The following is an 11,828-nucleotide window of genomic DNA, read 5'->3' on the forward strand; positions in this document are numbered from 1 at the left end:
GGGAAAGAGGCAATTATGAAGCAATAACTAGAGGTGCCCTGCAGGCCAGGGCAGTGTGAGCAGAAGCAATGGCAAACCTCTCACCTGCTGTTAGTGCTGCTGGGGGTACCAGTGCTGGAGCCTCGATGGCAAGAATACAAGCAGAAAAGACACATAAGTAGCTAGCACGGATTTACTTCTCTGTAGCATCACACAGGGGTTTAACTCAGAGCAAAGCAGCACAGCCTGGGGACAGAGCTCAGAGGAGACTGCTCAAGGTACTGGAGTCCAAAGGGACATCTGGGAGTGCAACGCCTGCAGGGGCAGGCAGCATCCCAAGGGGAGCCCAGCGTAGGGAGGGTTTAAAATTAAGCAAGTGCTTAAGTGCCCAGTATGATCTCAGCAGTGGTGGAGGAGGGGATTTTCAGGCACATACCTGCCCCACTAAGCCTTAAGCAGACTCTGCAGCTTGGCTGGGTGTGCACAGGCTCAGGACAGCATGGCCTGGGTCAGCCCACCCACCTGTGGAAACACCTGAACTGCACAGAAATGGCTGTTCCCAGGAATTCAACCAGAAGCTTCAGCTCTGGCCTCCAGCAGAAAGCCATGCACCACCCCAGGCTGCTGAGAACCTTGTGCACCACACACTGCCCCACTGCTGCCCTACAGCCAGAAGACTAGCTGCTGGGGAGTGCCAGCCAGTTACGGGTCAAAAACCAGCACAATGATTTCTCCACTCATGTTCTTAATTACCCTCAGAGTTACTACCATGGAAAGAATTCCTAAATTTGGTATTTACTTGTCCCCATTTATAATGCATGTTTACTTTTAGCACATTATTCAGTTTGGACATGGAAAACAAAACAGTCAGCTTCAGTTTCATGTTCTCGTATGCTGGCCTAGGGCTGTTGTACTTGGCCTGTGAAGGCTTTATGGAAATGTTTAAATTTAAACAAAGAGACTGTTTTCAAATTAAAAAAAAAAGCAAACCAACCAATAAACCACCCCTAGCAGGTTTTGTGAACTCTTTAAAAATGATGAAACCAAACTACCCTTCTGCCCTCAGCTGTGGAGCTAAGCTATCTGTTGGCTTCCTCCTAAATGTAGAAGGATAAATTATGCTTATCCTGACTCATCTGGGCCACCAGAAAGGAATGCACGTTAGAAAAATGTTTTATTTATGAATAGTTTGCAGTCTTAAGCACAGCACCCAGTTAATGAAGTATCACTTTCTTCAGGGATGAGAGATGCTCACAAAGGGGAGGGAATCTGTGTTCTTTGCTGTGAACCCTGCCTGCAGAAGAATTGATTGCATCTTTCTTTAATGAGAGCTGGGAGGGGAGAGGCTGGTAGTGCCACTGGAGGATTATTTTGAAGTGATCTTATCTGAATGTGTGTACAGACAGAAAAGAGCAATAGACTGGTATCTAGACCTCCCTGAGTGGAACTTTTATCAAAGACTAAAAGTGAGAGCTGAGAGGGTCAAATCACTTGATTCTCCAGGGCACAGTAAGCGTGTGTGGGCAGCACCCTCCTGCTCCAGACTGCGACACAGGTCAGCAGCAAAGTGTCCTTCTGTGTGTGAACACATGTAACTCACTCAAAACACTGCAGTTCAAAAGATTAAAAGGTTTAAATAGAGCATAAGACAAAAAGCTCAGGCTGCTTGGGGCTCACACAAGTGCTGGTCAGACACTCTAAATGCAAATTGGCAATAATGAGCAGGGGTGGTGTGGCTCTCCAGGAGCAGCCTCAGCTCCTGGTTTAGACAAGCATCTGGACTGACACCCTGGGTGTGTTCCAAGCCTGATCCAGAGCCCAGTGGATCCAGCAAGAACCACTCCATTCATTTCAGACTAATCAGAATTGGTAAAGTGGATACTTACCTGTCCTGCAGGGATGTGTCCAGGCCACCAAGCAATAGCTGGTTCTCTCATCCCACCTTCAAAAGTGGTTTGTTTGCCACACAGAAAACGACCATTGCTTCCTCCTGGAGAAAGAACAGAAGCCACAAAATCCAGGAGATGCCAAGACTGTATTTCAAAGGGACATGACTGTCAACTAGGGAATTTTTAGGCTAGCTTTAAATGAATTTTCATTTTTGCATGAATGCTTCTTCAAATAGCATGTCCAGAGTTGTTCTGGGTTGTATTTTTTGTTTGGTTGGTTTTGTTGGTTGTTTTTCCTTTTTAAACATCCCTTCACAATGAAATTTTAGGGGTGTCTTTTCAGGTCAGGGAGAGTGTGACAGTTAAACACAACTTGCCATCAACCAAAGAAAAAAATACCCAAAGTAACAGAAAATACTTTGCTAGCATTTTCCTACCCTTTAAGGATGTTAACTGCTGTTCATAACTAAAATAAATTATCACTTTCAGGTAGAAATTGTACTTTTTCATAATCCCTTTCAAGTACTAGAGCAGTATTAGATGCAGATAAGAAAATGAGATGAATAATCATGCATTCCCTGAATGTTCACTCTCAGAGATAGCAAGTGCTTTGTAGGAATGTCTGGGTTTTTAACTCAGCCTTGTAGCTAAGCTTGCTGAGGAACCAACAGGGAGGTCCTGTGACTGATTCAAGGGCACACAAAGTCAAACACAGTGGTTCAGCTGAAACCAGAACTCAGGATACTCCCTGCTCTGTGGTCCAGCAACCACGAGACAGTTTGCCTCCAAAGAGAAGAGACTGGGTTCTAAAAATCAATTTACAATGACCCCGAGAGAAACAATTTAAACAAAAGAAAACTTGTGAAGTAACAAAAATACTTTTTCTTCTTGCTATTTTTCATGAGAGCTAAAGCAGATGGGCCTCTTGAACTCTCTGTAATTACTCAGAAAGCTCAAATATGCATTTGACAGATGGAGAGTAAACACCCAGCTGAGTTATTGTGCCTGGTCCTAAATAAATGAGAAAATATTCACGTCCTGAGAGTGGAGCACAAAATGGAGATGCCCACAGGTGAACAGCCATCCTGGGTTAGGCCAAAAGTCCACTTAGTCAAGGATACCTCCTTCAGCAGTGACCAGAAGTAATGAACATAACTCAAAACATAAATACTCTGAATTTCAAGGCTTCTCCTAACTACGTAAGGGAAAACCCCACGTACAGGTCTCCTCCCGCCACCCTGGATGTGGAGATTCAAGCCTTGACTTCACCACCTCAGCCCAGGTCTATTTATCTGAGACTCACCTTGTTGAGGAGCAGAAATGAGAGCAGCCCCATTATCAGAGGTGAAAAACACAAAAGTGTTCTCACTGATCCCCAGCTGCTGCAGGTGGCTTAGGATTTTTCCAACGCTGTCATCGATTTCCCGCACAGCATCTCCGTAGCTGAGGCCAAAGGAAATGCACAACATTGAGGGGCAGCAAAGGAGGCAAAGTGTCCCAGGCTGGAACACACTGCCAGCAGCCACCAAGCTGCCTCTGGGTGCCATTTCCACCTAAGCTACAGAATTCCTTCCCAAGGATACATAAGGAAGAATGTGGCCAGTAGGCCGAGGAAGGTCATCCTGCCCCTCTGCTCTGCCCTGGTGAGGCCAAATCTGGAGAACTGGGCCCAGTTCTGGGCTCCCCAGGTCAAGAGAGACAGGGAACTGCTGGAGAGAGGGGAGGGCAACAAAGATGAGTGGGGGATTGGAGCATCTCTCTGATGAGGAAAGGCTGAGAGAGCTGTTCAGCCTGGAGGAGAGAAGGCTGAAGGGAGACCTGATCAATGCCTACAAGTATCTCAGGGTGGGTGCAGGGAGGATGGAGCCAGGCTCTGCTCAGTGGTGCCCAGGAACAGGACAAGGGGCAATGGGCACAAGCTGGGACATGGGAAGTTCCACTGAAATATGAGGAAAAACTTATTTACTATGAGGGTGACAGAGCTCTGGGACAGGCTGCCCAGGGGGTTGTGAAGTCCCCTTCTCTGGAGATATTCCAGACCCCCCCTGGATGCAGCCCTGAGGAATGTGCTCCAGGGGATCCTGCTTTAGCAGGGGAGTTGGACAAGATGATCTCTGGAGGTCCCTTCCAACTCTGACAACCCCATGATTCCTGCTCTTCTGCAGCAGGTGCTGTGATGAAGTTCTCCACTGTCAGGCCAATGCCTCTTGCCTGCAGAGACCAACCTCTCTGGGGTATCCAGAGTCAGAATTTGTTCAGATGTGAACTGGGCAGAGACCAGCCACTGAGATAAATTTAGCTATAAAGTTCTCAAACACAGGCAAAGTCACTTTGCCACAGACTTGAAGCTCATAACAGCTTTTTTTTTTTTAAACCATCCATTTCCTTACGGATGCTGGTTGGCATCTGCACTCTCAGAAGAAGCCTCACCACATCCACAGAGCTCTCTGCCTCCTGGAAATTGCATTTTTCATGCACACTTTTCTACTTGCTGGCCTGATTTATAGGCTTTTAAGGCAGGCACTAATCATACAAAAAGCCTTCCAAAAAATCATCTGTGCCACATACAGCATTTCATTACTCACACAACTGGCAAAGGAGCTTAGACTCCCCCTTCTCCCCCACTTTAGTCACATCATCTTAATTTCAGATTAGAGCAAAATTATTACAGAACAATCCAAACAAAGTTCTCTGCTCACTCATGTATTTCAGCACACACATCCACGTTTGAGAAATGATCTATACGCTTGGATCCAATCAATATTAGCTTTTCTGCTTCTGCAGCATGAGGTATTAATTAAAGAACTCCCCACAAAAACCAACACCCACAAAGCCCAGACTTACAGTCCTCTCTGACTAGTGCCCAGGAAATGTTTGGAGGCATAAACAGGAGCGTGGGTAGCATCAATTGCCCAGTATAAAAAGAAGGGCTGCTGGCTGGCCTGCTGCCTGCTAATAAAATCGAGAGCTTCCTGTAAACAACAATAAAAATTAATTGAATGGAATCATCCTCTGCCATCTAAACCTCTCCAAAATAAGCAGCATAAAATCACTGCTGCTTAGAAACCAGTATGAAAATAGACAGTACCTGCAGGTAGATCTGAGTCAAGTTGGCTTCACCTGTCTTCAGATCTATTTTGAAATCTTCGTAGTATCTTCAGATAAAATTAATCAGAGAGGGAAACAAAATAAATCAATCCTAAGGAAGATGCAACATAAAAAGGCTTTTTCCCCCCCTCCCTCTCCTTACTGTGTAAGTAGGTGACAAACAGGTCACAGATTCTACTCTGCAACCTCTCTTCAGGTATTGGCCAGGTTGGATGGGGCTCTGAGCAACCTGGTCTGGTGGGAGGTGTCCCTGCCTGTGCAGGAGGTTGGAACTGGATGATCTTCAAGGTCCCTTCCAACTCAAACCATTCCATGATTCCATGATTAAAAAGAATGTCACTATACTTTTTCTTAGGGAGAAAGCAGCAAGACAGCTGGATCCACACTAATGATGACTGCAAGTTTTGGGCAGACCTGAGTCATGGAGTTTTCCCTGTGAAACTATTAGAAGAGGGGTAATATGCTTATAGACCTTACACCAGTGCTCCCCCAACAGAGAACTGCCTGATCTGTGAGCACAATTCACACAAGTACACAAAAACTTCCAGTAACAGAGCGAACCTGGAATCAGAACTTGGGCTGCATTGCAAATGTTAGGTTAGAAGTATCTCTAGACACCAAGTCAACAAACAAAAGTGGGGGGCTGCCCTCAGGAGAGGAACAGCAAGTGAAGTAGGAGCCAGCAAAATAAAAAGTGAATGGACAGCACTGAGAGCAGACCTGGAGCACAGAGTGGTGTTAGGCAAACAGACAAAAGGTTGTTACAAACAGGAAGAGCAGGAATAAAGAGGTCTTTCAGTACAGAATGGAACCAGCTTCCAAGAGTAGTGGAGTGAAATCACCACAGGAAGCCTTCAAGGCATGACAGGATAAGCAAACATCTCTGGGAGGGAGGCAGTGTACACCAGTCACACCCCTAGATGGTCCACACACAACTTGCAGGTTGGCCTTGGTACTCAGACCTTCATTCATCCTCAGAATCAAACACCTAGCTTGACATTTAGTGAGCTTCAACTTTAAATGTAGATGGTAAAGTGGAGACAAGAAGACAAGATTCCTACAAAAAGTGGTTTAGGAGTTTAGAATAAAGTTTAGTGGCCAGCTAACATGCCTAGACTCTGATGGGCATCAGCACCATAGAAGTGGGTCAGCAGTGTCTCAGCTTTAACTGGAGAAGTCAGAGAGCTACAATCACAACTGAGAAGCAACAGACACTGCCCAGACAACAGTGCTGGAGGTCACTTTGCTACCAGCACTGCCTTCAGAACCTTCTTCTTCCCCAAGGAAAGACTGTCCTCACTTCCTCTCCCAGACATGAAATTCAAATACCTCTTGATGGTTAATCTATACCTTCCTGCTTCTGCCTGCCTTTTCCCACAAGGCTTTCCCTTAATTCTGTTTTGGCTCCAGTGGAAACCCTCACCCAGGCCTTGCAAGGATGGATATTGGCTATCTCCAGATCAGAAGAGAAGTCCTGTTCAGAAATATGAGGGCAAAGCAGAAGAGATCCTGGCACAGGGTGTTGTAGAGACCAGAAATACAAACACGTGTAGAAAAGAGACTAGTTCATGAAGTTAAGTCAGTGGCTCTAAACTTGAAGATTTGGACACAACCTTCAGTTTAGGTGAGAGGACAACCATAGAAGAGAAGGACCATTCCACATAACTGTTTTCTTACATCCTTTCTATAAGTATTTACTATGAGTGGTCATCACAGAGTGTAAGGGATTAGCTAGGCCTTGGGCCTAATCCAGAAGGGCTGTTCATGTGTTTGTGACCATTTACAAGCACCTTTCCACCCAACCAAGCCTGTAACTGGTTCTGAAGCAGTTGCTGTCTTCACTAACCCCTGTTCTTTGAAATAGGTTTGCCACATTGGCACTTACCTTCCAGCACTGCAATGTCAGCAGGGAAACAAAGAACATAACCAGGCAAGAAGCTGAATTACCTGCCAATCATCTCCCAGTCCCTGTACACAGGGATATTGGGGAGGGCTCTGTTATCAAAAGGTCCAAAATGGCAGTTTGGGGATCCGAACCACTCGTCAAACCCATGTCTCAGGGGGTGGAACTGGGGCCTGTGACCCAGATGCCTAGAAACAGAAGAAACAGATGAGTTAAAATTCTGCTGCAAAGAAGCAAATAATCATGTAATCAGAACGGTATGCAAGAAAACAATCTTTGCCTCAGAAGAAAAACCTTCAAGCATTTTAATCAAACAAATGACTGCAGAGCATTAGCTTGACCTTTCTCATCCTTCTTGCAGACTCCTCCATGTAGACTCACTTCAGTGCTAACACAGATTCCACTCTAGTCAATTGTCCAATCTTTGTTTTCCATTGTTTCCATCTATGGGGTGTCTTCTCCCACACTGTCCCAATGATCTGTACTGATGGAGCATCCTGCCCAAAGCCATTGCAAGGACACACATCATGTTTTACTTAAGGATTCTGATCTATGACAAGTCCCTTTGATACCACTAAGCTGTAAAAACTGTAAGGCTCATGAAATGTACCATGCCACCTGCACTGCCTTTATGGAGGATTCATCCTGCCAAGATGGTACAGAGAAACTTGAATGTAACTGAAAGGGAGACCTTTACATTCACATGTGAACATAAAACACCTTAAGCTGCTCCTGATGACAACTCCATTCTACAATGCAGCTTGAAAATTCTCCATCCTTACCTTCAAGGTGAAGCTCCTCTCCAATCTCCCACTTCCATACTGCAAACTCCCCATTCCCTTCATTTCTACTATCCTGAAGGTCCAGAATGCCCATCCTCTCCCACCTTGAAGGGAGATCTTTGTAGTTTAATGTTTATTGAATCATTCCAGCTTCCACTCACCACCCTGCATCTGCAGCCTGTCCATTTTGTGCCATCACTTCTGCACAGTTTGTGAACATAAGAGGCATCAAATGCATTACCTGAACTAAAATGACTCATGGTGTTATTCTGAGCTATTCCAAAATGAGTTTTAGTAGAAAATAATCATAATTCTGGCCATATTCATATCTTGGTGATGTAACTAAAACTGCAAGGATCCCCCCTTCCTCATTTATGTACAGGATACTAGCAAGCTACTCCTGGCTGTTTCTACCACATGAAAATATACTATATTCTAAGAAAGCCTTAAGGGAACTTACAGAGGAAGAGACTGAAAAAGGTATCAAACAATGACTGAGATGCTGGTTATTCTCTCGCGACATAAAAACCAGAAAGATGTTTAATGAAATGCAACAAATTCTAAACCTGTTCTGGAAAACACTTGACTTGCAAAGATAGAATTAAACTGTGAAACTCCGTGTCACAGGACAGCCTGAAAAGGTTTTAAAAGGGATGCTGAAAGGATAGAAAGGATAGAAAAATCTTCTGCTTGGTGATTTAAAACCCTAAAATTCCAGGCTAGGATGAGACTCCAATTTACCTGCTGTACTTTGCATTTCTTGACACTTTTCTAGGAAGCAGCTGGGGAGCACAAATGGCAGAAGCAGCTGCTGTGCAGTATCACCCCCCAGTCCTGCCTGGGATGACAGTTCTGGGTGCACAACAATGGTGCACTGCATGTTCAGACCTGGTCTGCTTCTTGCTAACACCTGCAGGTCCTTCCACACTTGCTGTTTTCCAAACAACTGCCTGGAACCAATCTGTATTTGAGTTCCTTCTTTTCCCAGGGTGTATGAATTTACATGTATTAGCACTGAGCTGCATCCTGCTGCGTTCAGTCCACTGATCCGATTCTTCATGGCTACTATCCTGTCTGGATTTGTGCTAATAAATAATTCACTGTCTTGGGTTAGTTTGCTTGCTTTCCAATTTCAGCAGCAACACTGAATCCAACCACAATTTAAACTCACTCTTTTCTAACTTGTTAAAGAAACTGTTGAGTAAATTGTATCCCATTGCTGTCCTAAACAGCATCCCCCAACACTGCTCCTGTCCCATGTCTCTTCATCTGATGATCTTAAAGGTCTTTTCCAGCCTTGGTGATTCTGTGATTAACTCTGTTAATCAAGCAGGACTCCTCTGGTGTCTACATAGTTTTCAAGTTGCTATTTATTCATTTATTTCTTACAGCTCTGTTCCAAACTGGGAACCAACTGTTCAGACATCCTCAGGCCCCATGGGATTTCACTACAGCCCACAAGCACATCTGAAATTCAAATGTTACAATTGCACCATTCCCAAGGATGACACTGGTAATCCCACCCTGCTGGCTGGATCTGAAACACCTCTTGGGCTTTTCCCTCCTGACTCTTTGCAGACATCAGAACACACTGGGGTTTTTTTCAGAAGATCTTCTGTATCCTCTTCCATGAAAGTCCACCAGGTCAAAAGACAATATTCACTGAGTATTGGATCTGCCCTCTACATCTTTTGAAACACCTGGTATCAACCATCCTGATCTTCTACACTTGATAAACAATCTTCAGTGCAGCCCTGGAGATGTCTGCATCTCTATTTCTATACTTCTATCTCCCCTAAAAGGAAGCTTTCACAATTTAGTCTCCTCTGTTAACAAATAACCTGACATCTAGCAGAGGCCAAAGACAGAAGGCCTGTGGGTGCTGAAGACAAATTCCAACAGAACATCTTGGTGGGTTTTGATTAAGCAGCATGATACATGGATGAAAGCACAAAGAGTTGAAGGGTTTATAAATATACACACACACACACAAACCCCCCTCCAACTCTTTGTAGGAAGGTGCATGTGTGTACTCCTAACGATACCACTCAGTCCAGGAATGACTCTCAGCAGGGGGACAGATCCACCACAGATTCCAAAGGTTGAGCAGCTGAGCTTCCAAACAGGATTTTCCTGTAGTCCTGGTGGTTGAGCTCCTCCTTTGCAAGACATACACACACCTACTGAAATCTCACAGCAAGGGGGCTTAAAAGAAGTTTACCATTTGCCAATGATCTTGTTGACATAGCCAGCTTTCTTCAGCAACTCTGGGAGCAGCAGTTCAGAATCTGGGATTCCTCCTACGATGTCCTGGGGTGTGAATGCTGTGGAAAACAAACTCAAAGTCTTCCCAACTCTCACAAACACTAGAGCAAATGACTCATGGCTACTTAGAATTAGAAGCATTATTGCTGGATCAGAAATAGAAGTTAGTGTGAATGCCCAGCAGTATCACTCTTTGGAGGCCATGAGATGAAAAGGACAAACGGATTCAGAGAGATCAAAGAGAGATTTGTCCTAAATCAAATATGGATTAACTCACTCAGGCTGCAAGAGCTGAAAGGAATGCTGTGTCTCCCTCAGTCCACAGCTCTCTGGCTCTAGAGAAGCAGAAGTGTCTCTGGTGAGGGTGCAGCCAGCCAAGCTTGCCCACTGACACAGCATGCCCCAGGATAGAGCTGCTGCTCCTGGCCCAAGCCCACTGGTGTCCATCACACCAGAACCAAAAGCAGCCCAGAAATGCTATGAGCTGGTAACTTTCCCTGCAAGGACTCTGGGCACCTGCTATAAAACTGCCAAGGCTGAAATGGTTACCAAACTGGCTGCTGAATAAAACTGGAAGTAGCTTGTTCCTTGCTCTGGGTGTTAAGAGAGGCCCCATGTGACTTTCTTTCACCAGACACCAATTAGACTGCCCAGAGGAAACACTTCTCAGCCAGCAGAAGCAAATGGATCAACCAGCCTGGTTTCTGTCTCTTAATTTGAGGAGGCTTTTCTGCTTGATGAGGGGGAAGCAATAAATTTCAGCCTTATTACCAGCAGTTAACATGGTAATCTTTGTCTGCCACTCTGGGACATCCCCGAGCCAGGCTTCTGTCCAAAGCAAAACTTCCTACAAGGCACAGAAAGGAATCAAGGGAGGAGGGGAAATCAGGAAGGAAGCCCGTACCATTCCTGGCATGTGCATTCGTGGTGTAAAAACCATTCCTCACTGGGAGTCGGCCTGTCAGCAGGGCTGCCCTTGCTGCAAGTAACAACAAAAAGCAGTTTTATTTTACATACATTCTCTGCTTAATGTTAATATTATCGTTTTGAGGCTGAGGACAGTGCACTGACCAGAACAGATCAGTGTCACTTTGCCACAGCCAGCTACTATGGGCACTCACATTAGAACAGGCAGCAGCTCCCCTCTCCAGGGAGCCACAGAGAGAGCCAGGTTTGATAGGACACAATTTGAGCTGTTCCAGGATAAACCCAAATGAAATCTAGCCCCTCTACTAAATTACCTACTGCTGAAGGGTAACTTACTTCAGTAGCCAGTGTTAGCAGCACCTCAGCAATTCTGAAAGGACCACCTGACATACAGATATCAGAGGAAAGCATAACACAACCTGATCACCTGCTCCAGGCCAAGTTTTCAAGCTTGCCTGAACAAAACCCATAAAAGAGTGAACACAGAGGTGTCCATGGCCAGGTTTGAGAGCAAAAGTCAGGTCCTGACTGCAAGAAACATTTACACTGCTGTTTGAGCATATCAGCCCCACCACTGGGCTTAGTAGGACTTGAACATATTTAAAATGCCTTTTCTGAGCAAGGATGCCATCAGCACACTGACAAATTATATCCAGAATGAAAGGCCAAATGAAAAAAGCCCCTGTTCCTCATTTTTGTTTCAGTTCCTGGCTGCCCATCAGGCCTGGGAAAAGATATAACAGAACAAACCGAAACAAACCAACAAAACCCCCCCCACAAAATCCCACAGAAAAAATCAACAAGGATAAAAATATCTGTGTCTCCCAGAACCAAACGTTTCTTTTATCTCTTTCCCCTTCTCCAAGAACCTTGCAAACCAGCAGGGTCAAGAGCAGGACACAACCTGCTGCCATTCCTTGCCTGAGAGTCTTACCCAAGCCCAGCAGATGATGTACAAACTGTGTCCAGCAGGAA

General features: G+C 45.1%; 1 protein-coding gene across 1 annotated transcript in view; it reads right to left on the reverse strand.

Annotated features, from left to right (window-relative positions):
- Window positions 1–11,828, reverse strand: part of GALNS (galactosamine (N-acetyl)-6-sulfatase) — a 40,278-nt gene that overhangs the window by 27,537 nt on the left and 913 nt on the right. The window contains exons 2-8 of the mRNA XM_010008419.1: window positions 10,831–10,905; window positions 9,883–9,985; window positions 6,924–7,067; window positions 4,957–5,023; window positions 4,713–4,840; window positions 3,172–3,311; window positions 1,866–1,969 (exon numbers count right to left, since the gene is read on the reverse strand). Of these exons, the coding sequence (XP_010006721.1) occupies window positions 1,866–1,969; window positions 3,172–3,311; window positions 4,713–4,840; window positions 4,957–5,023; window positions 6,924–7,067; window positions 9,883–9,985; window positions 10,831–10,905 (761 nt within the window). The remainder of the gene's footprint in view (window positions 1–1,865; window positions 1,970–3,171; window positions 3,312–4,712; window positions 4,841–4,956; window positions 5,024–6,923; window positions 7,068–9,882; window positions 9,986–10,830; window positions 10,906–11,828) is intronic.

The sequence above is a fragment of the Chaetura pelagica genome, unplaced genomic scaffold (genome assembly GCF_000747805.2).
Source record: "Chaetura pelagica isolate M959 unplaced genomic scaffold, ChaPel_1.0 scaffold232, whole genome shotgun sequence".
NCBI classification, from domain to species: Eukaryota; Metazoa; Chordata; class Aves; order Apodiformes; family Apodidae; genus Chaetura; species Chaetura pelagica.